Raw genomic sequence first — 25,814 nt, 5'->3', positions numbered from 1 at the left:
TTGAAAAATAAATAAACAGTGTACAACGTGAATGTAGTACTCGGTGATTGTGATTCGGCTATTGTTGCTCCGGAGCAGGGAGCAGTGTGACCACGTGACTCGTCTCCAGTGTGAGGAGGGCCTGCTGTTTGTTCAGCCACAGAAGCAGAGCGAGCAGAAGAAAGATGGCGGCTCTAGGCGAACCCAAACGGGACGCCGGGCTAACATTTTGAGCTTTCACACCCGCACAGACTCGGGGGGTTTCGCGGAGTTCCTGTACCGTCTAAACCCCCGTTGCTCCCGCTTCGTTGCGGTACCGGTCTCACTCGCATAGGTGTAGGTGAAAGAAACGCAAAAATAGAGATTGTAAAATAACAGCTTTCGTTTATCATGAGAGGGAAAAGAGGCAGGCCGCCTAAATCCCTACCAACCGAGGAGTCGTCCCCAGCTCCGGCCCGGGGCTTACGACCTCGGAGGAATCTAAAGCCCAGGCTGCGGGACAGCGGGGACGAGGAAAGCCCCACGAGAGAGACCACCAAGCCGGCCAAAAAGAAGAGAGGGGGACCGGGCACGGTAACGCGAGGCAGGGGACGAGGTAGAGGCGGCGGTGGAAGAGGAGGCAGAGGGGGTCGTGGAGGAAAACGGACTGCTACGCCCGTAACAGTGGTGTACGACGACCACGAGAGTGACGAGGACGACGATGCTGTCAGTCTGAGATCGGAGGAGGAAGAGTTTATTGAGGAGGAACATCAGTCTGAGGAGGATGAGGCCCTTAAAGAGGAGTCTGATTGCCTTGAAGATGATGTGCTGGACGACGACGTGCAAGAGGAGGAGGAGGTGGCGGAGGATGATGCCAGTTACTGTACAGAGAGTAGCTTTCGGAGCCAGAGCACACACGCCAGCACTCCGGGTAAATAACGCTGTGGTGGCGGTGGCTGCAGTGTGTCAGCGTGCATTGCTAAAGCTGCAAAATACACCAGTAAATGTTGCGGTTGACTGTTTACTATCAGTGCAAGGAGCTGTGTGGTTATTGTTCAAAATGGAGAATGAACACAGGCCGCATTAATGCTGCTGCAGCTGCAGGTGGATTCGTGTATCACCAGCTCATTCCGGCGATGCTACCATATGTCACAACAACGTGTGCACGCCTTTAATCTAATCCACAGTTAAACTCGCGCATCTTAAAATATCATTCACTTCCACTTCAGACGATAAGCTAGCTGCTAGCTTGCTAAAGCTAACAGAAAATAGCTATTGATGCTTGCTGTCACCCTCAGTGCACACATAGGTGTTGTATAATGACAGCTATGTGTGTTTACAAATAGCCCCACCACCTGGTTTTCATGTGGTGAATGTGAAACACTTTTCAGTTTATTTAAATTAATTACTCAGAGAACGAAAAGACGAAAAGTTAGCCCACTTAGCTCACAGGCTAGCTTGTCTGTCATTAGCAACATTTTATCCCCGCTAACCCTTTAATTCATCACTCCATAATTTATCACACTAGTATTGTTAATGTATTTCACTTCGCAACGCCAACAAATATCCGCCATAATATGTACTTTGACTAAAATGTACATGATTAGCCTGCCGTGCAGCTAATGTTTTCTCTGTTCTTCTAGATCAGGCAGCTCCACTTAGCTGATAATAACATTGAACCGGCTCAGCCAAAGAAGCACATGTCGGTGTTTACTACCATACTACTTTTCACGTTTTGACATCTACAGAGAGGTGTTTTACATTTTGTCACATTAAGTGGTATAATGTCGTTAATAATGCACAAGTAAGAAAGTAATGCATGTCATAATCTAATGTTGGAGTGTTTGATACATAAAGTATAAATATTGCTCTACAAGATTTTGGAGAGGAAGGCGGCATTAATAAGATGTTACTGAGAAGAGTTATCACAGTATTCTCACACAGTTCATTGCCACAGAAAATCTGACAAAAGGTAGTGCCTTGAATAATGTTTTCATGTTCGAGGCAGCCTTATGTTGTGAGGGTATAGAACAGGTTGAGCTGGCCTTGGAAAGATCAAGACACACTAAAAGGAAAGTTAGTTCTAGTGAGACTGAATACACATTATGAGTGATAGGGATGCTCAAACATCGATATTTTAATTAACTAATACAATTGCTCTAAAGTAAACAGTCCCTACTTCATGTCTCCTTGAGGCAGTGCTGCTCAAATGAATGAGGGGAAACTTGGTTGGAAGTTACCTGATTGAATAAGAGGGAGTTTACAGTGGGATAATAGTGGAGAAAGCTATATTAAGAGATGCCCCATTCACTTTCAATACCTAGAGTTTATGCAATTTGTTCTCTATATTGTGAATGATTGGAGAAATCCTGCACTTTTAACTTTTCATGGAAATTTTTTCTTCAGTTAGATCGATATCTTGATGTGTCACTATATGGTTGTCTTGCAATATTCTGATTATCACAAAAAGAAAAAGGAAATTGAACCGAAATTGTGGACTATGTATCGTATGCTGGAAGGGCAGTGTTGAGGATGATGCTGCCAGGTAAAAGAAATGATAAATAGGTCAGAGAGTAGCTACTTGATGCTACGTGTAAGTGACAGGTATAGAGATGAAGTGTCAAAAAGCTGCTGTGGTGACCCCCTATTGGGAGTAGCTGAAAGAAGAAAATTATGTTAAACTCTGTTCTGTAGCCTATGAATACATGGTTCATGCATATCTTTCCTTAATTTACAGGGAAGAAGAAATTTCGGGCTCCCCGGCCTCGCACTCCCATTCTGGAGGAGAAGGAGATTCCTCCCCTCAAGCTTCCTGACACCTCAGAGGATCTCATGGTGCCTAACGATGAACTGCTCAATGCTACCTCCGTCTATGAGGTGCTACGAAACTTTAGCACAGTGCTGCGTCTCTCCCCCTTCCGCTTTGAGGACTTCTGTGCAGCACTTGTGGGCCAAGAGCAGTGCACTTTAATAGCAGAGACCCATATTTCCCTTTTGAAGGCTATCTTACGTGAGGAGGACTCGTCTAACACTACCTTCGGCCCTGCTGACCTCAAGGACAGTGTCCATTCCACTCTGTACTTTATTGACGGCATGACATGGCCTGAGGCTTTGCGGGCATACTGCGAGAGCGACCGAGAGTACCATCATGTTCTTCCTTGCCTGGAGGTGGATGAGTATCCTTATGGTCCTCTTGAAAGTAAAATTAAGGTGCTGCAGTTCCTGGTGGACCAGTTTCTCACCACCAACCTCGCCCGTGAGGAGCTCATGTCTGACGGTAGCGTGCTGTATGACGATCACTGCCGCGTGTGTCACCGCCTGGGTGACCTGCTGTGCTGTGAGACCTGCACAGCGGTATATCACCTTGAGTGTGTGAAACCTCCACTGGAGGCGGTTCCAGAGGACGAGTGGCGGTGTGAGATTTGTGTGGCCCACAAGGTACCTGGTGTCACGGACTGTGTAACAGAGGCACAGAAGAACAGGCCCTACATCCGCCAGGAGCCCATTGGATATGACCGGCACCAGAGGGAATACTGGTTCCTTAACAGAAGGATTATTGTGTAAGTTGGACACTTTGTGTCAAACAAATCAAGATTTCAGTTGAATTATCGCAATGTTTTACAAACTTCGTGATTCAAATCACATCTCCTCTCAGCATCATTATATCTAATGGGCTTTTCTGTTTTTGGAGCAACTTTGATTATTTGAACATCAAACTGCTAACATATACATTAACATTTCAGTGTTGGAGAAACATTTCACAGTATAATGATACCAAGACTTTAGAACTTTTCTAATTTAAAGATACTTCATATTATAACTTTGAAATGAATGGGATACATTTCAAATACATTTTTGTTTCAAATAATTATAATTAAAAATAACCTTATTGAGGTTGGGAGCACTGCTCTGTTTGGTGCATCAAGTGCTAACAATGTTTGCTGATTATGAACACATTCCTATAATATAGTTTCAAGGTAATGAGAAAGATTTTGTTGAAAATTCACATTTTAGTAGCTGATTTGTGCTCACTTTTAGTCAGTTAGAGATGTGATTTAGTCATATTAATATTACACAGAAACATTTAATTTTAGAAAGAATTAATACAGATTTTTGAAAATAAAAGACTCCAGGAAAAATATACAGTATTAATGTGATTTTGGGGAAATTTGTTGCAATATCCTGAGATTTTCCTGGTTGTTCGCTGCAAATTTCAATCCAAATCCAGTGAAACATAACCAGCTGTTGAGACTGGTTTTGTTGTACCTTGAAGTCTGACGTGACCAGATCCCCCTTTATGCTGTAAACTCAATACAGCTCTATACAGTATGCGTGTTCTGTTGTAACCATGCAGTGGTAGAACAGATGGTTGGATTTTCTCTGCTAAGAGTCTAAGTACCTGTCCTTTTTCTCACCCCTCAGCGAGGAGGATGGGGAGAAGAAGAAGAAAAAGATCTGGTACTACAGCACCAGGGTGCAGCTGGAGGAGCTCATGGAGTGCCTGGACAAAGATTACTGGGAGATGGACCTGTATGCCACTCTGGAGGAGATGAAGGAGGAAGTCCAAGCGCACATGGACATCACAGAGGATCTCACCAACAAAGCCCGTGGAAACAACAAAGCCTACCTCACTGCTGTCAACGGTAAATATGTGACTTTGTCCTCAAAGCACAGAAACAGCTTTCAACGTTAAAGAAGTGTGGTCTTCTTCTGATTCTTGTTAATAGGATCGTGGGTTTTCTGATAACATGGGGAGATTGTTCATGTTAACAATCAGTGTGCAATGAATGCATTAATCAGTGCATGTGTGAGTCTCTGTGTGATACTACAGAGGTTCCCCTCAGGCAGCAGTGCTGCTCTGCTATGATGGCAGTTGTAGAGAAATGTCGTGCTGCCTTCTCTTCCTGTTTCGCTCACTGTCAGTCAAATAGCAACTGTTTTCCCCCCAGCTTCCTCCAAGGAATCAAAGTGGTTAGATGATTTATTTTTTTATTTCTTGTTCAACTGTTTCCTTTTCTGATAACATGCAGCCATATGTGTCTGACTTTGAAACCATTTTCCACCCGTGGCATTCTTTTAAAAACAGTTCTTTATTCTTCAGCTCAAATTAAGAAAAAATGCCATTGCACGGTTTTTGTTCATTATAAATGATTTATGGTATGACTATTTTTTCATATGCTGCAGCTGCTCAGTGCTGCCTGTACCTTACTTATCTTCATTTGAGCTGGTGAGGATGAAGCTTCTTTGGGCACAGAGAAAATTGTAGTTAGGAAGTCGGGCTCGAACAGTAATTTGGTTATTCCATTACAAAATCCATCACCAACAAGTTGTAAAAGATAGTTTGGTTTTTTTGGGGCACTTTTTAAGCTTTTGTTATTTAACAAGTCAAATATGCATGATATGGAGAGAGAGGACATAAGCACCCAGCAAATAACCTGGGCCAGACTCAAATTTACCCTGAATTTCCATCAAGGATTAATGTATTTAATAATAAATGTGAATATTTTCTGGTTTCCTTGCTTCTCAACACCAAAGAAACAAGAGGAAATTAAAACTTCGGTTTGAAGACATGAATTGTCAATTTGAGGTTTGACTAAAAAACAATTAATTGATTAATCAAGAAAATTATCCTAATTGTTAGGTGCAGGCGGGTTATGATGCAGAATTTCTCTGTCTTGTCTTTTTTTTTCCTTTTTTGTTGGCTTAACTTAATGATGTGGCTTATTTTTTTGTGTAGATGTGATCATTGAGCATTTGAAGGGCAAGCAGGAGGCACAGGACACAAAAAAGCGAGCAGAGGAGGCAAAGAAGGACCCAGAAAGTGGCTTTGCCTCACCAGTGAAAATGACTGAGGATGCTGCAGAGTTCAGCTCACAGCTCGACAGCAGCAGCCAAAAAGACTCCGAGTCTGATCCCCAAGGTAAAAGTAAATGACTTTTTTTGTGTGTGTGAAAAGAAGCCGTAACCTTTTCATGACTTGCTCTTAAAGGACAGTTCGACTTAGCTTCTGTTTATTTATGTTATACTACAGCAGCGTCCGTTTCCCCCACTGTTGAGGAGAGCTGTGTGTCAGATCCTAACCCTGGCTCAGCCTCTGAGGACTCAGCTGTGCCTAAAACAGAATCCTCTGAGTCAAAGGAGAAAACTGAGCCTGCTCACTTACGGAGTGAGAGCGGGGATGCCCCTCCAGTGGCAAATACAGGTACTAAAAGTCCGACATTAACAAATGTCCGCTCCACTGTCCCGTCATTATCTTTAACTACATACAGTACTCCCCTCCTGCATATGTTCATCGTTCTGCCCATGCGATAACCATATCCTGTGTTGACAATTGAGTTCCGCTTTGAATATATGTTGTTTTATATTCTTCTTCACTGAGAAACGTCCTGGAGCTTCTCTAGAGCCACATTTCCACTAATTTGGTACATTATGGTATGCAATTAAGTGCATTTCCATTCTTAAATGTTTGCAAAAGGTACCAAAATAACTCCATACACTTCCAGGTTTTGGCATCCTTCCATTGGCTTCTGCAGGGCAGAGCTAGACACTCAGAAGTTAGAATCATCATTTAGGTAAAACGGAAGTGTTTTTTCCTAGCCTGCAGACTTCCCTCACACAAAGAGTGTGATTGTCTTGTAATACACAATCACATGCTAAGAAGAAACAACACAGAGTGATGACAAAATTGTGCCTTTGTTGTTAGACGTACCAGCTTTTCAGATCCATACATTCAGTAGTGAGAGTCTGGTATTTCCCTGGAGCCACAATGTTGGCCTGTCCTTGCTCAGGCTCTCATTGACCATGCACAGTTCAGCCACATACTAGTTTCTTACCTGGTCTTGTGTAAAGGACAGACTTGTTGCTAATTGAATGTGAAGCTTGTTTAGAATGAGAATTGTGTCATCCTAAACAAGCTTGTGTGTTATTCAGTCTTTGCTTTACCTGTCTTGATCTGGTGTGATTGTTGGTGTTGCCGTTGGCTGGTTTGTGAAATGTTTGTGCATCTCCTCCTCCTCCGTATTTCTTAGTTGGTAGATTGTGTTTCCTTAGCCTCAATGTGTGGAGCACAATGAGTCTATTGCAACATAAATAGCATTTCAGAGAAAACACTTGAAGCTCTGTCCATTAAAGACTCCTCCTTTTTGGTAGGTCATCCAAAAAAATTGAAGCACTTATGCAACAATAAAATGATTGTTATTAGCCTGATCCTTTGCAACTTCCCCATCACTTTTAATTATCTTCTGTAATTAGAAGTTGATTTTCTGCCAGCTATCATATTCTACTTGTGTGTTAAACTGTTAAACTGAAGGGGTGGCATTCAGGAAAAAAAAATATCGGATTCATTTTGTTTTCTAATCTTCTCCTGTCCTGTGCTGTATACCATCTCCTGTGCTCATGGTCTTGAAAAGCACAATTTTGGCACAATGCTACCAGTGTCCTTGGCAGCAGCCACCACACCACGTCTGTCACAACCAGCTCCAATTTATAGGCCTTTTTTGGGTGGGTTCCTGTTCCTCAGACAAAGGCTCTCTGCCTGGAAGCTCCACCTGCTACCTCATCAACAAAGAGCCGCATAGTAGGAGTCTGTATATCTGCAGGACTCTCTCCTGTTTTAACTTGACGGCAGAGCTAGAGTCTTGATTTGGCTTTGTAGTGAGTGCACATTCAGCTTGTTCAGGATTTGTCTTGCTTTTCCTGTTCTGTTCAAGCTGAGATTGGATTGGATTGACAAATCATGTTCTAGTAAACACTCCTTTTGGGCCCCTCCAAAAGAACATGTTTCACTCTGAACATCCCTAATATACATTTACACCTGTAATGCATTTGTTCTTAGATGGGGATCATGTGAAAGCAGAGTCCAGCAGTGAGGTTGTGAACCCTGATGACTCGACACAAACCCAGGATCAGCCCCTGCAGCAGTCGTCTCAGCCCAAGGCAAGTAGTGGCACCAGCCAGGATTCTACGTCTGAGAGCATCAGGAAAACAGACTCAGCGGATCTGGCCGATCACTCCTCACAGTCCTCCTTTACCAGCCAGGATGGGACAGGTAAACATTAGACAGGTTATTGTTACATTTACTTATTTTGGAATGTTGGGTTTGTCGTTATACTGACAGTGTCATCTGCTTTCTGAACAACAGATGAGTATAAAGAAAGGATAAAGAGTGATGTCACAGGAGCAACAGGACAGGAATTGAATAACCAAACACCCAGAGGCAACAAGGAGGTGAGAATGGTTGTGAAAAAAGTATTAAGACTTAAAACTTAAGTATTAAGTATAGTAAAATATTAAAATCTGGTGCTTAATTTACTAAAGTGAGTGTTTTTATTCCCCGTCATTTATTCAGTCATCACCCGACCTTTCCGATGGCAACTCTCCGCAAGTCAGCCTCTTGAAAAGGGAACTGACGGTGAATCTGAACAGCCTGTTCAAACTGGGTCAGGAGGGTAAATACAGAGTCTACCACAATCAGTACAGCACCAACGTCCTGGCCCTGAACAAACATCAGCACCGCGAGGACCACGACAAGAGGCGACACCTGTCCCACAAGTTCAGCCTGACCACAGCGGCCGAGTTCAAATGGAATGGCTCCATCTACGGTTCGCGGAGCCTGACCGTCTCCACCCTGCGTGTCAACATCATCCAGCTGGAAACTAATGTGCCTGGACCATTTATGCATCCTAACTGGGCATCACACAGGTACAACTCATGTCAGGGTCACGTCAAACCCCCATGGAGTTGAACTTGTTTTATAGAAATTAAACAGCCAAATAAAATTAGATTATTCGTCGATCATCAGAGGTGCTGATAGGCCAGATGTTTAATCTCTGGACAGAGCTTGGTGTTGTTCCTGTTACTTCTGGCTGGGATGGCTGTGGGTCAGATAGACCAAGGTGTTTTCAAACTAGAATGCCAGAGGTTTGATGCTCTTGGCTCCTCTGCTCTCTAAAAGCCAGTGTGTTCTTGGGAAAGACACTTGACCCCAGATTTCTGCTGGTGATTGTGCCGCCAGCGAGTGAAAGGCTGATCAGCTAAACTGCTGTAGAAAATGCTTTCAGCGTCCAGAAAAGCGCAAGCAATTTTCTTTCTTTGTGCTAAACCTATGAAGGATAAAAATAAATAATTTGAGTTCTTGCAAAATAAGAAAATACAATTTCGTGTTTGACACAAGATTGAATTGTGATTTTAGATTAATCATTACTGAAGACCGAGCTGCTATCTTATCAAACTATTTGACCAGTTGGCTGATCTCGTTTGTTCATCTGTTATTTTTCCAGGAACAACTGGAACAAAGCAGTACAGATGTGCAGCAAGGCCAGAGAGTTTGCTTTGGCCCTGGCCATACTGGAGTGTGCCATCAAACCAGTTGTCATGCTGTCTGTATGGAAAGATTCTCTGGGACACACAAGGTGAAGGAAGAAAAGTGACAGTTCATCGCACCAGAGTCTTCACTCTGTTACTGCAATACTGCTTGTGTCCCCTGTGTCACACTAATGTCCTGTGTTTTCTTGCTTCAGGCTACATCGCATGACCTCCATGGAGCGGGAGGATAAGGAGAAGGTGAAGAAGCGAGAGAAAAAACTTGAAGATGAAGAAACGTTGCAGCAGGCCACTTGGGTGAAATACACCATCCCCATCAAACACCAGGTAAAACAGAATGTTGTCGTTTTTTTCCATCTTATCAAGCTCTTACTGGGGCCTTAGATGAAATTGTACATTACACTTACTAATGTAAACCAATCACTTCTGCTCCAAATGTGTTTCTTTGGATTTTATGTTATTTAAAGAGAATGTATGTGATCTCTGAAAGTTTTTCTATTAGAGGAGCTGTTTGTGAGAAATGTATTCTCATGAAATTATAATGGTATTTCATCCTTCTTATGACCATCATGACAATCTGGATTGTGCCTATCTCGGCTGACATAGGGCAAAAGACGGGGTACACACTGGACAGATCGCCAGTCCATAGTTTTTATACTGTCGCAAAGACAAGGTCTTGGAGTTACGGTAATGAGAAGTACGCATGCCAAATCCTGTCAGTGACGACATTGGATTGGATGGTAACAGAAGGGTTAAGGACACATGTTAAATTAGTGCTGGGCAGTATAGCGGTTCATACTGAAAACTGCAAGACTGGTATATGGAAACGAAACATGCGTGCACCACGCATGGTAAAGGCAAAATATTGTTGTACAGTGTGAAATCACTGAAGTTTTATATACATTTTTGTCACTAACAGTCAGTAAATTCAGTTTATGTTGTGATAAAGAGGTATAAGTGTAGCTCCTCCTCGTAGATCCCGCTTTCTGCAGGATAGGAGTTAGCAGATGTATTTGTATTTGGGAGTTTCTGATACGCAGCTCATCTGGTTGGGGATCAAATTAAAAAGTATTGGTGTGGATATACTGTATCTACGTAATAGATTTTTTTTTACGCATAGTTTCTCAGATATGATGTATATAAATGTCTTCATGTAGGTGTGGAAACAGAAGGGGGAGGAGTACAGAGTGACTGGATACGGTGGCTGGAGCTGGGTCAGTAAGACGCATGTACCACGTTTTGTTCCAAAGCTACCAGGGAACACAAACGTAAACTACCGCAAAGAACTGGAGGGTAAGGGCTGAACTGGCATCATTACCCATAAGTGCTTCTTTTATTTTCCTCAGTATATGTTTGTGCTGCTGGCAGATTTGGCTCATATACAAATAAATGTTTTTGCTGTCTTTAAAGCAGCTAAAATGAGAAAGAAAAATGCAGCAGTTTGCACAAATAATCAGAAGAAGTTGACGGAAACGGAGAAGCAAAGTTCAGCAGATGTGGATAAGGAACAAACGTCTCTGAGTGCAGCAACTGAGAACACTTCAACAGAGGAGGACTGCAAACCTCAGCACTCCACGGAGGACGAAAAAGTCACAGAGAAGGAGGAAGTCAAGCAGCAGGAAGAGAAGATGGAAGAGGTTGACCCTTGCCAACAAACTGTTGCTTCAAGTGATGAGAAAGGTGAGTGGTTGAATTCAATTACATTTATATTTGTGTATTTTCCTCTATGCTTTTTGTGATCAGAGTTCATCATCCATTGATATGTATGTCTCTTTGTTGTTGATAAAGTTGAACATAAAGGCCTCTCCCTGCCTGCTGTGGAGTCAGTTAAAGAAGAACCAATCCAGAATGTTGAACAAGCCAAGGAGGAGACGTCCGCATCAAAGCCCTACTATGACGTGGTGAATGTCAGCGAGGGCTTTCAGCTGAGGACGGCGTACAAGAAGAAGGTGAAGCCTTCCAAACTGGATGGGCTCTTAGAGCGCAGGGTAAAGCAGTTCACCTTGGAGGAGAAGCAGAGGTTAGAGCGGATGAGACAGGCCACTCTGCAGAACAAAATGGCTGCCACAAAGACTTTTGGAGTTAAAACTGAGGGATCCACATTAGTCAAACAGCAGCCTGCTGTAACTCCGTGTGTTAAAGCAGAAGAGAAGGAGGAAAGCTTACAGGTGAAGGATCACGTAGTTAAAAAGCTCAACTTTGAGCAGGGGACAGAAACTGAAGTCAAATCAGATTCTACTGCCACCAACCACAGCAAAGAGGAGGAGTTAAATGCTGTGCAGGGCAACAGTGAGGAGGCCGTGGTGCACAAGGAGGTGAATGGAAAAACCCTAACAAGCATCCAGCCCAACAGCAAAAGCAATTGTATTTCAGAGGCAATAGAACATAAAGAGAAAACACAGAAGCCGGAGGTGGGTCGACTGGGAGAGAATGCTAAAAAACGTGGGTTTGAGGAAATGGAGCAGGTCAGCAAACAGAGTGACACAGAGAGCATGGAGGTGGACCAAAATAAAACAACTCCAGTGCAGGTGAATGGACAAACTACGGTCACTGATACTGAAAACTCCAACATCAAGTCAGACCCAGACAGTCAAGTCCAAGGTGAGATCAGAGAGCCTGTCAAGTCTCTGATGAATGGAGATGAATGTCACCCACCTCCCCTGAAAGTACCCAAGCTGGAGAACCATGTAGCGGACAAAGGAGTTACTCCAAATAAGAATGAGGATGTGGCCATGAACAATGAGGGGACAATACCTGCAAAGCTTCCATCCTCAAGCCCTACTTGTGTGAATAGTAATAGCGGCAGTAGCAGCGAAGGAATGGGAACTTCTAACACTGCTAATACAACCACAGCGGAGTCTCAGAATGTCTCAACAACTGACAGCAGCACCACTAAGCCCGATGAGACATGTCAAGCAGTGAGCAGTGCAGTTTCCTCTGTTACCACTTCCACCACAACCACCCAGCCCAGCACCCCAGCACCTGCAGCAGTTATCTCACAGAAGAGCAGGCCTCCTGTCACTGACGCCAAGATGAGCCAGTCTGGTTCAGCCACAGCCAACTCCATGACGATTAGTAAGGAGTACTCCACCAAAGAGCGCGTCAGCCTTCTGAGGTTCTCCAAATCAAGGAAGGCGCGCTCAGGCACCGCCCTGCCATCCTACCGTAAATTTGTCACCAAGAGCAGCAAGAAGAGTATCTTTGTCCTGCCGAATGATGACCTGAAGAGGCTGGCAAGGAGGGCAGGCTTTAGAGAGGTGCCCACCTTCAACTACAACGCCAAGCCGGCTCTGGATATATGGCCCTACCCTTCACCTCGGCCTACTTTTGCGATCACATGGAGGTTTGTATCATATTAAAACCTTTGAGGGGGTAAAAATAGTTTTTTGTTTTCAGTTGTTAGTTATTTCAGATCAGACATGAATGAATATCAACATTACTTTCCATCGCTGTTGGTGTCCATTAACACAAGAGTATATAAGCGGGATTTAGATATACAAAAAACATAAAGGTAAATTGTGTTTAAAGAATAAATACTGCTGTTAAAATACATAGTTCTGATTCGTGTTACTGATGCATTCAGGTACCGTCTCCAGACAGTGAGGTCACTGGCAGGGGTCAGCCTGATGCTGAGGCTGCTGTGGGGCTGCCTAAGATGGGACGACATGGCTGTTAAACCTTCCTCTGCTGTCGGGACGACTCGGAAAGGTGAGGAAATGCCAAGCACATCTTCTCAACCTGTACTCATCTTTCTCTTACTTTGGGCTTCTGTCACTGCTTCTGTCAGATAATTGCATTAATATATTTGATTCTTAACAAAGAAACCAGCGACACTGACGTCACCACAACAGAGATTATAAAACGGCGAGATGTGGGACCATTCGGCATCCGCTCAGAATACTGCATCAGGAAGATCATTTGTCCTCTTGGGAACAAAGACACTCCCAAAGGTAAAATATTGGTCAGAACATATTTAGGATGCTAACATTAAGACAGCATAAAATAAATGTGCTTTTTCTCTCTATATACGAGTAGAAACCCCGACTCCACAGAGGAAAGGCCTGCGCTCAAGTGCCTTGAGGCCCAAGAAGCATGAGCCAGCCAAGCTGACTGGGCCCATCGCTGTGGAGACATGGGTAGCTGAAGAGGAGCTGGAATTGTGGGAGATCAGGGCCTTTTCAGAGCGGTGAGAAACACACAGACGGCTTCTTCCAGCCCGCTGCCCCTAACTGAACAATGAATTCTTCACTTCATGAACTGACTCACTAAATAGTCCTGTTTTTCTTTGGGGTTACAGGATTGAGAGGGAGAAGACACAGGGTACGGATTCCTCAAAGACGGGCAGTAATTTGAAGACGGTAGAGGAAGTCAAGACTCACTTGGAGAGTCAGTTGAAACAGGCCAGAATGGCGGCCCAGCAGGTCTGTGTTCTCACTTTCTATTTCCAGTTAAGGTGTTTGCAATGCAAATAAACATTGAACTCTGATGAATTTCCAAATGTCTTCACTATTCACATCAAGTGTTCTGTGACGTAAAGAATATCTTCAAGGACCAGAAAAAAAACTTGCTCCATAGAAATCAACGATGACCTGGTGTTCAGTCATTTTACTGGATAAAAGGAAAAATGCAATTAATTTCTGTATAAACCCAAAACTGAAGAAGAGAGAAGTGTTGCTATGTTTAGGAGCTGAAACTTTGCCACTTCACAACTTCAGGGTAGACTTTATGAATATGATGAGTCTTTCAGGCAGTTTTTGATTTGAGGAAGGTCCCAGTTGATTTGAATATTTTAAGTGTCACATCAACAACAATACAATGCTGATTGGTTCAATCAATTTAAACATTTAAACCCTGTGTTGGGTTAAGTTTAGTAAAGCCACTATATGTTGATGGGTCACCACACTCCATTTTCAAGAAAAAAAAATGCTTTTAATTTAGAAACGTCTGGAGCAGCAGAGACCGACTGTTTCCACCATGGCACCGACCACCACCTCAGCCAGCTCTCCCAGCACCCTGACAACTACAGGCCAAAGGCCGGGTCAAGTCACACCCGGAACCAAGATGGTCCTTGCCTCCAAACTGGGCTCTCCAGTCTCCTTCCAGCAAGACAAGAACTTCCACCAGTCATTCGCTTCCTGGGTCAAGCAGGGTCAGCCCAGCACTACCAGCAGCAGCAGCAGCTCAGGTAAGCAAGACAAATACGAGGAGCAAGGATCATAAACACATTTGAAATCCATACATTTCTGCGGGAAACGGGTAGATTTCATCATAACGGCCACTTAAAAAAACCTTTGTTTCATAGCCACGTTTGTAAAAAAGTCAATACACTGAATGATATTTCACCCTTTTCTTTTCCGTCTGTTTTTTGTTTAGTTAGGAAATGTAAATCATTGGTTTTCCATGACTTTGTGACTCATAGTGTCCTCCTTCAAGTTTTAAAACTAGATCATTTTTCGTGTGTCCTTCATATTCCAAATGGGATTTGTGAGCGCATGTGTTTCATCACAAACATGACATCATAAGATTTGCTGTGTTGACTTAAACATTCCGGTGGAAACCACAGCTGCGGACTGGCATTTGTGGTTTGCTCTTGTTGGGTATGCATGACTACAGGTGGCATGGTGTGTCTTGCAGCCTCCTCTGGCTCGGTGGCCACCGTGGCTACTAGCGTCACCACCTCAGAGCAAACCTTCCAGATCGCTGGCAGCCCAGTGACTGTGGCTGCTCAGGTCCTTGCCGCCAAACTTCCACTGCCCGCTAACAGCAAGATTGTTGCGCTCAACATGCCCACTACCCAAGGAGGTACGGAGCACAGGAGTCATCCATTTCCGCTCGCTTACAGTTGTCAAAATGGATGAAAGTGTCATGTGAGAGGCAGAAGTCTGCGTTGTGATCAGTATAGAGCATGGATTTTTCCACATTGCTTTACGTGAGCTTCTATTGCCGAAAGTCTGCTTGCTTTTTTCTTTAATATTTTGTTTTATTTTCAATATCCAAGTGGTACTCAACCCATGTTATCCATGAGACCAATGCCCAACAGCTTTTTAGGTCGAGATTCCAAAGCTCCCCCTACACACACACACACAGTGCATGATTTGCCACTTTACATCCTTGACGTGTATTACTTGTAGTACTTATTTGTTTCACCTCCACCTCATGTAACTGTTCTTATCAACAGGTGTCCAACAGAAAATCCTGAGCATTTTCCCGTCTGGGCCTCCTGCAAACCTTAGGACCTACAGCACACTGCATCCTACAACTGGCAACATCAACCTCAGAGCATCCACCTCGGCTTCAACTACTCAGCAACAACAGGTCTCTTGGACTTTGTCTCCCTCCCTTTCCTTTTTCGTTGTTAATTCTTAACTGAATTGATAACTCAATAATTAAATGTTTGGTTTTCTGTTCCAGGTCAGTACAGCTGGAGCCCAAATGCAGCCTTGCACTACGGCGAACCAGTCATCCACCCTTTCTACCTCTGTGGGGACAACAATGGCCAGAAGTCCAGTTATGGCTCAGCAAGGTATTCTGTCCAACTGGTCATTTATATTCCCAAATGGATGTCGTCAGTCTCTGTGGCTTGTGCCTTGTGAATGAACATAACAATTAACTCTATCCTTTCATCTGGTCCAGGCCAACCTCAGCAGGCTGTGAGTCAGATCGGCCACGGGCAGCCTGCAGCCACTGGGGTGCCTGGTTCTACACCTGTGCCGACAGCAGCAGCTCAGAGAGCTGTGGCTCCAGCACCATCACCCCTTGCAGCCACCACAGCTCCTGGACAGCCTCAGCCTCCTGCAGCTCCCAGCCAGACCAACAGACCACAGCAGGGTCAAGTCAAACTAACTCTGGCACAGCTCATGCAGCTGACACAGAGCGCTCAGGTAAGGGACACCTTTCATTTTCTTCTTTAGTCATTAAAATAAATACATTTATTTATTATACACCACCACATTATAATATAATTAAAATGTGTCGGTTTTTTTTATTCTGGTCTCAAATACCTGTTACACTAATGATAATATTTGTGCTAGCTGAAGGACAAACACCTTTTGTTTGCAACTCCACAGGGTGGAAACCCAGGTCTGACAGTGGTGATCCAGGGTCAGGGTCAGACCCAGGGGCAACTGCAAATCATCCCACAGGGTGTCACAGTTATTCCTGGCCCTGGTCAGCAGCTAATGCAGGCAGCCATGCCTAATGGCCAGGTCCAGCGCTTCCTCTTCTCTCCCCTGCCCCCAACCTCATTAGCTTCAACTTCAGCACCCAATGCTGCATCCCCTACTAAGCCTGCCCTACCTCAAACCCAAATGTCAATTCCGGCTCAAGCCAGAATCACTGCACAGGTCCAGACAACTCCCTCAGCTTTAGCCCAAACTCAAATGTCAGCCCCTCTACCTGTCCCTACACAAATGCCAAGTTTGGGCCCCATCTCAGCCTCACTTCCCGGGCAAACCCAGATTGCAGCTCCTGCTCCAGCACAGGCTGCAGCCCACACCTCAATGCAAACGCAGGTTTCAACTGCTACTCCACCATTGATCCTTCCACAATCTCAAATATCTGCTCCGATACCTGCCCATCCTCATGCTGCGGTCCAGGACTCCACACAGGTGTTCACCTCCACACCAGCCACCATCCCCACACAAGACCAAATGGCTGGATCTGTGCCTGTCCCAGCTTTGACTCAGAAAGTCTTCACCTCCACCCCAGCACAAAGCAAAGCTGAAGTCTCCACCTTTACCACAGGTTCATTCTCTGCACCAACCCAAACTGCATTGTCACCACCTGTCCCAGGACAAGTTGCACCACAGCCCCAGCTCCAAGTGCAAGCCTTCCACCCTTCATTTTGCTCAACCTCTCCGCCTGTCCAGATGCATGTCACTGCCCCTTCCCCTGCTGTAGTCCCTGTCTCAGTCAAGGCAAGCCAAGTCGCTGCAACAGCACCTACTACTAACCCAGCCCAAATGCAAGCTTCCCTCTCTCTTCCCTCTGCCTTCCCGGTTCCAACCCCTGCCCTTGCTCCCGTCTCTGCTCCTGTCATAGCTGTTGTATCCACCCAAATGGCCGTCCTGCCTCCAGCTAAAGCTCTGAGCCAAATTCAAGCCACGGCTCCAGTTCCCCTCCATGCTGCTGTGGCCAGTGCTGTTGTCACACCAGTCACAGCCACCTCGACCACACCATCAGTGCCAGGTAAAAGACTCATCACAATACCATCATGTTTGATGATTCTAGCTTGTATAATAAAACCTTTTATATACTGTTTGTTATTAAGGACATCTGTTTGCTTTTCCCTCTTGTAGCTCTGATAGAACAGAAGGCAGCTCAGCCCCAGGTTTGGATACCAGTGGCATCTCAAGCTCAGACTCCAGTCCAACCAGCTCAGCAAGCTGCAGCTCCTGTTCAGACACCTGCACTGGCCCCAGTACCTGCCTCTGCCCCCGCATCAGTGTCCACACACTCACCTGTTACCCCTCTGCCTCAAGCATCTCTCACTCCTCAGTCCCAAGCACAAGTCCAGCATCCTACTGTTGTGTCCATGCAGCAGGTGACTCAAATGCCAGTCACAGCAGTGCAGGTTCATATGAAGGCATTACCAGTCTCCTCTGTTGTGACGACTGTGAGACCAGCCCAGCCTCAGCTCCATCCCCAAACCAGTATTCAACAACAACTGCAGCCCCAAGCCCAAATTCATGCACAGATTCAGGTCCAGCCCTTTGGCCAAGTTCAGCAGATACCACACTCTCAGACTCAAGCCCATCTTCACCCGCAGGTCAAAGTTCAGTTTCAGCCGCATGCACTCCAAACCCAAGGACAACCCCTTACTCAAATCCGACCTCAGGTGCAGTTTCAGTCCCAAACCCAAATCTTGCCCCAGGTTCAACTCCCAACTCAGTCCCAACTCAAACCACAGGTTCAGCCCCAGTACCTCCCACAGGTACAAGCTTCATTTCAATCACAGACGCAAACCCAAGCCCAGACTCAGCTACAGCCACAGGTCCAACTTCAGCCCCAGGTCCAGTCACAGCCTCAGGTTCAATCTCAGGCCCAAAACCAACTCCATCACCAAGTTCAGGTCCAGTCCCACCAACAGAACCAAATTCAACCTCAGGCCCTGCAGCAACCCCAGGTCCACTCACAAGTCCAAACCCAGCCCCAGTTTCAAGTCCAGTCACCACTGCAGACACAGGTACAGCAACAGCTCCAAGTGCAATCTCAACCACAGCAGACGCAGGTGCAGCAACAGCTTCAAGTTCAATCCCAACCCCAAGTCCAAGCTAAACTTCAAGTCCACTTCCAGCAGCAGAACCAGAATCAAGTTCAAACACAGCCTCAGCTTCAGGTGCAGTCTCCAATCAGACATCAGCTCATCACTGTTCCCGGCCTGCAACAGCCAGTCCAGCTACTTTCAGCCCTGCCACCTCATGTTGCTGCCCAGATCCAAGCCCAGATCCAAGCTCAGGCACAGCAGCAGGGCGGCACAGTACCACAACAAATCAAACTGCAGCTGCCAATTCAGATCCAGCAGACGGGGGGTCAGATTCAGGCCCACCAAATCCAGAACATGGTGACCATACAGGCAACGGCAAGTGTCCAAGAGCAGCTTCAGAGGATGCAGCAACAACAACAGCAGCAGCAGCAGCAGCAGCAACAACAACAACAACAACAACAACAGCAACAACAACAAAAACCGCAGCAACAACAACAGCCAAAGAAGAAGAAACATCACGAAACTAAAAGGGAACAGAAGGAGCAGAATTTACAGGCTGTTAGTCCTGGGGAGGGCCTCCAAAAACAGGTGTGACACAGATTTATTCCCTCCAACATCCAGGCAGGTACTAAAATATTACAGCGTAAATATTGATCCGTGTGTGTTTGTGTTGCTGTTTTCAGGTGTTAGTGAAGCAGAACACTACAGCGGAGCAGCTGAAGCAGAGGAAGAGCCTCGCTGCAGCTGAGCGGGAGGAGAATCAGAGGTTTGAATCTCTCACAAATATCAATGTATCCTGTGTTTCTGCACACTTGACATCCATTTGTTTCTCCAAAGCTGTAGAATATCCAAATGGCCCCTTAATACGTCTAACACCCTCCTGTCTCCTGTCCTCAGAATGATTGTGTGCAACCAGGTGGTGAAGTTCATTCTCGACAAGATTGAGAAGGACGAGAAGCAGGCAGCTAAGAAGAGAAAGAAGGAGGAGGTGGTGGAGCAGAAGCGCTCCAAGCAGAATGCAACCAAGCTGACTGCGCTGCTTTACAAGCACAAAGAACAGCTGAAGGCTGAGATCCTGAAGAAGAGGGCCCTGCTGGACAAGGAGCTGCAGCTCCAAGTACAGGTTAGCACATGTTCTGCCCTTCACTACACTGGCCACCTGTTGAGTTTATGAGTTGAAAAATGAGTAAGAATCGTTCTTCTGTGCTTCTCAGGAGGAGCTGAAGCGGGACATTGTGAGACTGCAGAAGGAAAAGGAGAAGGCAAGAGTTGCTATCACACAAGCTGCTGCAGCCACAGTCAAAGCAGCAGCAGCAGCGGCGGCGGCGGCGGCGGCCTCCCACTCGTCCCATCCTACTCACTCCACACATTCCTCTCACAGTACCACCCACACGGTGACCTCGCCGTCACCCTCCTCCCATAAACGCAAGAGAGACGAGGAGAGAGACAAGGACAGAGTGAGAGAACGGGACAGGCACCATGACAAAGACAAGAAACGGGACCGGGACAAGGACAAAGACAAGGACAGAGACAGATACAGAGATAAAGACAGAGACCACAATCAAGAGAAGGAGAGAAACCGAGAGAGAGACAAACATCGGGACAGAGACCGAGACAAGGACAGAGATCGAGACGGAGAGAAGGACACAGATCCCAGCTCGTTAAAACACAAGAAGAAGAAGAAGCTCTCCTCTACCTCAAAGGATCACAAGAAGGACAGCAAACTGTACTGTGTCTGCAAAACCCCCTATGACGAGTCAAAGTAAGCAACCATCGCAACATGTCATGCAGACTGATTTCACTCAGACACAATTCTCAATTGTAATTTCCCTCCCAGGTTTTACATAGGGTGCGACCTTTGCTCCAACTGGTTCCACGGCGCGTGTGTCGGCATCACGGAGAAGGAAGCCAAGAAGCTGGAGGACTTTGTGTGTAATGACTGTAAGCGTGGCCAGGAGGGAGGCAGCCACGAGGAACTCTACTGCATCTGCCGGACTCCATATGACGAATCACAGTACGACTCCTCACACACACAAACTAACTGTCATCACATCACCAAGTGTTCATCGAGCGTTAAAAGGTCCCAGTGTGTAAGAGTTAGTGACATCTAATGGTGAGACTGCAGATTGTTACAAACGAAAGGACTCCTCCGCTCACCACTCTCTTTCACCAGAGTGTCGGTGAACTACGGTGGCCTTAACATGACAGAAAGAATGTCATTCATCCTTGTTGGGATAGTAATGTTCTGCTTCAAAATGGGAAATACATGCTCTGGCTAATTATTGCTTTTGGGCCGTGGTGCGAGACGGCGACCTCTGTAAATCAAGCTCTAATGCCTGATGTACAATTAACGTAAGGCTATGAAAACAGAAGCATGTTTTTATTTTAAAGCAAATACACACTTATTCAAACATATGGACCTCAAACTCAGATTAAAGCTAATAATCAAACCATAGAAAACACACAAAGGAACTCTAATGTCTAATTTTTCATAGTTTGCTTTTATACTTAAACATAAGCACAATTTTGTTTCTGATGTGTTAACTGCGATGCATCGTGTTTCTTTGTCACCCTGCAGGTTTTACATAGGTTGCGACCGCTGCCAGAACTGGTACCACGGGCGCTGCGTGGGCATCCTGCAGAGCGAGGCCACGCACATCGACGTGTATGTGTGTCCGCAGTGTCAGTCGACGGAAGACGCCATGACCGTCCTCACACCCCTCACTGACAAGGACTATGAGGGGTTGAAAAGAATATTACGCTCGTTACAGGTATGAAACCGTTGTGTCGAAACCTGTGTCACTGAGATGTGTGAGTTAATTGAATTAGTTTGACTCTAGAAGAGTGTCTGCTTGTCAAGTGTGAGGATTTGCTGATTTTATATTTTATATAACATATGTTAACTGTTTATATTTTGTGGGTGAGGAAAATGTTGTTAAAAAGATATTTTTCATCATCTATAAATAGTAAAACGGCGCCCATTCCCTCACATTTCTTATCCAAACAATGTCAATCCACTTTATCCTCCACATGAGGACCACGGGGCGGTGCTGTGTCAATCTCAGCTGACATAGGGCGAGAGGCGGAGTCACACCCTGGACAGTCCTTACTTTTTGAATTTTCTCAATATCACAAGCTGTCGTACGTAAGAAGTACGCACGCCAAATCCTGTCGGCGGTGACAGGACGGTCACACAACGATTAACTAGGACATTGGAAGTGTGTAACTTGCTACCATGTTGCCACGGCGACCTGAATACAGGTAAAATGAAGGATGAGGTATGTCTCCATGTGAGACGGGGCAGAGGCAGCACATTTCTACTAATATCTTTTACGATGACACTGGTGCTTTTATTAAGTTACCTTCCAAGTCTGACGCCTGTCAAGCGAACCGTTACAGGACAGTTACGTGATTTTCCTTGAATTAATAGAGAGATACGAGCAGAGATGCATCGCAGCGAGTTAAGAAGTTGGCTGTGATTGATGTAGAGATGAACTGCAGTGCCGCACGACCACAGCACAGCCTCTCTCATCAGCATCTCTTAGCTGTCTGTGGTGCCATATTTTTACATTCATAATTTAGTCCTTTTTTTTGTGTGTGTGTCGGCGTGAGTTTAGTATTAATGACACTGTTGCCGCTCAGTAAAATATGGGGATAAGAGTGACAGATTCTGGCTCGGCAGAAAGGTGCTCATTAAAACTTCACCATTGTCTGGTTTTACTCGTGTCTGATGGAAAAGTATAGCTTTCCAAACGAAGCAGTAATTGTATAACAATAAATGAATAACAAATAAAACTGTTGAATTCGAAGTGCAGTAAAGAATATGTGTGAAATATCAGAACGCTCCCTCTGACTCATCCTCTCTCACCCAAACAGTCTCATAAAATGGCGTGGCCTTTCCTTGAACCAGTGGATCCGCATGACGCACCTGATTATTATCGTGTGATCAAGGAGCCAATGGGTAAGAACGAGTGATAGCTGGTGTTTGTGAGTCTCTGCGTAAGAAAATAAATAAATACACACGGTGTGAGGACATTTTGTTGACATGTTCTTCTCGCACATCTGTCTCTCGCAGACTTTTCCACGATGGAGACCCGTCTGCAGAGGCGACATTACCACAAGCTCACCGAGTTTGTGGCCGACGTGACCAAAATCTTTGACAACTGCCGCTATTACAACCCCAATGACACGCCGTTCTTTCAGTGTGCCGAGGTGCTGGAAGCCTTCTTTGTACAGAAGCTCAAAGGTTTCAAAGCGAGCAGGTAAGTCGAGTCCAAACAACTGAACACTGAACTCAAGGTCCGCAGGTTTCTCTCTCCTCCTCTCCAGTGATGTGGAACCTGTGACTCAGGCCACACTGGCTCTCTCTTCAGTTTCATCTGTGCTTTTCTTCAGTTTGACCGTATGCTGACCATTCACTTGTTACTTTGTCTGTTGCACTGGCATGTCTGTCGTGAAGGTATTTGGCAATAGAATGTGCTTTACTCATAGATACCAGTCTAAGTGGTTCTCAGTGTTGCTTGGCTGCACTAAAACCTGCAGAGCTGACAACCGTTAAGACATTGTGGCCGTTTTGAGACATGACGTCCAGACGTGGGACCCAGAGTAGGGCTGGGTATTGATAATAAATGTTCAGTACAGTATCCATATCTGTACTTTGACACCAGTTCCCCAATGATACTTTTTCTATACTCATTTTATAATGACACATAAGTGTTGGCCTTCTTAAAGTCAAACACGGAGCAACTTTGCTCTCATAGTTGTGTTTTGTGTTTATTAATGAGCTCAGTCTCTGCTCATAACTTCCTGCACAGACACAAATGAGATTGAAGGTCGGCTCATACACTTCTGAATGTGCGTGGTGAACGAGGGTCCGTACAGAGGGAAATCACCCTCTGTTTTTCCCTTGTTCAGGTACTTCATACATAGTTTCCATGGTAACCGTACCACGATATTTACGACACAAGGACCCTGTGGCGTGTTTGGTACGGCACATATTTTTTTTGCGTTTCCATTTGAAATGGTACCAGAATAACTGGCCCCAAGTGTTCAATTTTTTTCAGTACCCTTCCCTTTGGGGGTACCAGAGTAATGATACGCTACCAGTGGAGCTAGACCCACAATATAAACTCGTCACAGCCATCAGGCACAGCGCACGCACCGCCTACCAAGTAAAATGACTGTCCTCAGTCGATAAACACAAGCCTGACTGAGGGTTTTACAGTTCCAAACTGTACCGTACTGTACCATGATGGAAACCCACCCCTAACTCCTCAGGAGTTCAATATCCAGCCCTGTTCTGAATATGTTTTGAATCAGTTTTCCAGAGGATTGTCTGGGTCTGACAGAACAGCAGCTGTCATATCCAAACAATCCCTCCTCCAGGGTCCAGATTTCAGTGCACGTCTGAAAGCGTCTTAATTCCAATGTCTTAACGAGACCGTAGCGCCGTGTTGCGTCTATATTTTTGTGTCACCTCACATTTGTGTCTCTTCACTTTTTGCTGCATGCCTTTTGATTTATGCCATCCCATTTTCTTCTGTCTTGCAGATTGTCAGATTCTTAAGTGGGCCAGTCTAGCTGGAGTCTGGACTGGATGCTGGGGTTTCTAGTAATAATGTCATGGAAACCCTCTGCTTTCAGAAAATTAATAAGGAGAAAAAAAAAAAACACAATAACACACATCTGAACAACTAATGTGCTTTTATTTAAATGTTACAATTTACCATTTTTTTGTTTTTTTTGTTTTTTTCAATAACACCATTTGGTAATCATTAAAAAAAATGGCAGCCATGTTGACAAATTTAATTTAAGGGCACGCGTTCTTCAAAACAGAAGATCGGCCTTTTTGAACAATCCATCACGGTAGTCGAGGTTGTTGTCAGTGAGATTTTAAATGCATTATACTTCTTAACTTGTATTTATTTTCTGTTCCACATTGAAGTTGAATTGGACGTGCTGAGAGTGTTGACCTTCACAGATATAGGACTATATAAAGGTGCATATTTTATTATGAAGATATATTTATGAGAACCTTTTGTATGTTACTCCCCCTAGAGGTTTGATTTAGCTGCTCGTTACAGCAATTGTCTTGACTGTACATTAGTTTTATCATGTACAAACGGTTGTAATATATCTGACTTTGAATGTGTGGATGTTTTAAATAATGATGAAACAAAACCGTTTTTGAGAGTATTTGTGTTGGAGACCAAATGTACGACAAAGAGAGAGGAATTGGACCTACACTCTTTCACTTCAAAATGTAACTCAATCACTTCTTCAGTCAATAAAGGGATTTGCGTGTAAATGACACCGACATGGCTGCATGACCCCCCCCCCCCAGTCTCTGTTGTCTCTTTGTCTGTCTCTGAAGATGTCACAGCAATAATAAAGTCAAATGTGAAGGGCTCTCAACTTTCCTCCCCCCCCCCCCCCCCTCTCTCCACGTTCTGTAGGTCTCATAACAACAAGCTACAGTCTTCGTCAGCCTCTTAGAAAGCGGCGCACATTGCTCAAAACAAAATGCACTTACCAAGAATATGGCTTTTTCTGAACTGTAACTCTGTGACGGACTCTGCCTCACTCTCTCCGTGTGTGTGTGTGTGTGTGTGCACACGTGTGGGATCTGCTCCTCTGGCTACTTTCACGGCACCGTTTCAGGCGGAGTCGCCCTCTGCCCATTTCAAATCTAAGGGACCTTTTTTTGGACCTTGTTGTCAGTGGGACTGCGCTGTGAAGCGGGAACAATTGAGGCATTCAGAAGAAAGTTTACCTCGGAGAAAAGACTCTTAAAGGAGCTCTCATGTTTCCATTGTACTTTATTTTTTGATCTCAATCTTTATATTTTATTATTATTATTATTTTCATTCTCGTTGATCTCTCAGGCCATCCTTGTGGTCATCATGTCAAAGAAATGGGTATCTGAATACTGACTGTACAATGTTTCGCTGAGCATCATGCATCAAGAGTTTTGTGTCCAAATTCACAGTGGAACAACGTCTCTTCTCCCATTTCCACTCGTCACGTAGTCTGAAGGGGCATGAAAGACCGTCGTACTAAATACCTGGACATCAGTAGTCTGCTTGGTTAAATTTCTATAACCTACTGAAAGTATGGTAATAAGCTATTGTAAATGAAACGCTCCGCAGTAGTGATTGACTGACTGAGAAGGATGAGGTTGTGTATTTGAAGGTTCCTGCCCTGTTTGTAAAAAAAAACAAAACAATTTGTCAGATTTTGACCTTGATTTTCTTTTCTCTTTTTGTATTACAGCGGAAGAAATATTGATGTATATGGAACTTAATAAAAATGTAAATACTGATTTCATCCC

At 44.8% G+C, this 25,814-nt stretch overlaps 1 protein-coding gene across 7 annotated transcripts; it reads left to right on the top strand.

Annotated features, from left to right (window-relative positions):
- The first annotated feature begins 111 nt into the window (after positions 1-111).
- On the top strand, positions 112-25,805 carry bptf (bromodomain PHD finger transcription factor). Of its 7 annotated transcripts, none has more exons than XM_058653321.1 (31): positions 112-889; positions 2,696-3,518; positions 4,381-4,601; positions 5,696-5,878; positions 5,993-6,160; positions 7,793-8,005; positions 8,099-8,184; positions 8,306-8,658; positions 9,237-9,368; positions 9,477-9,606; positions 10,437-10,572; positions 10,690-10,959; positions 11,068-12,622; positions 12,863-12,987; positions 13,101-13,229; positions 13,312-13,465; positions 13,577-13,700; positions 14,218-14,464; positions 15,458-15,594; positions 15,691-15,802; positions 15,913-16,160; positions 16,347-17,466; positions 17,577-19,072; positions 19,168-19,250; positions 19,382-19,607; positions 19,699-20,246; positions 20,322-20,498; positions 21,063-21,255; positions 22,361-22,445; positions 22,560-22,746; positions 24,940-25,805. In XM_058653321.1, the coding sequence occupies exons 1-31, from the start codon at positions 370-372 to the stop codon at positions 24,977-24,979; spliced, it is 10,221 nt and encodes a 3,406-aa protein (XP_058509304.1). In that variant the 5' UTR covers positions 112-369; the 3' UTR covers positions 24,980-25,805. The 7 variants fall into 7 exon arrangements, with proteins under 7 accessions (XP_058509304.1, XP_058509303.1, XP_058509302.1 ...); XM_058653320.1 differs by having other exon boundaries at positions 5,990-6,160; XM_058653319.1 differs by having other exon boundaries at positions 5,696-5,884; positions 5,990-6,160; positions 10,693-10,959.
- Positions 25,806-25,814: the final 9 nt, after the last annotated feature.

Source organism: Solea solea, chromosome 16 (genome assembly GCF_958295425.1).
Source record: "Solea solea chromosome 16, fSolSol10.1, whole genome shotgun sequence".
Taxonomy (NCBI): Eukaryota; Metazoa; Chordata; class Actinopteri; order Pleuronectiformes; family Soleidae; genus Solea; species Solea solea.
The sequence above is the reverse complement of the archived record's forward strand: the minus strand, read 5'-3'. Positions and strand labels throughout refer to the sequence as shown.

Bases quoted from the DNA above. Each gene is read 5' to 3' on its own strand.
- bptf (XM_058653317.1), top strand. From the start codon at position 370: ATGAGAGGGAAAAGAGGCAGGCCGCCTAAATCCCTACCAACCGAGGAG. The intron at 20,247-20,321 runs GTAAGCAACCAT...TTTCCCTCCCAG, and splicing joins ACCCCCTATGACGAGTCAAA to GTTTTACATAGGGTGCGACC. The intron at 22,747-24,939 runs GTAAGTCGAGTC...CACGTTCTGTAG, and splicing joins AAAGGTTTCAAAGCGAGCAG to GTCTCATAACAACAAGCTAC.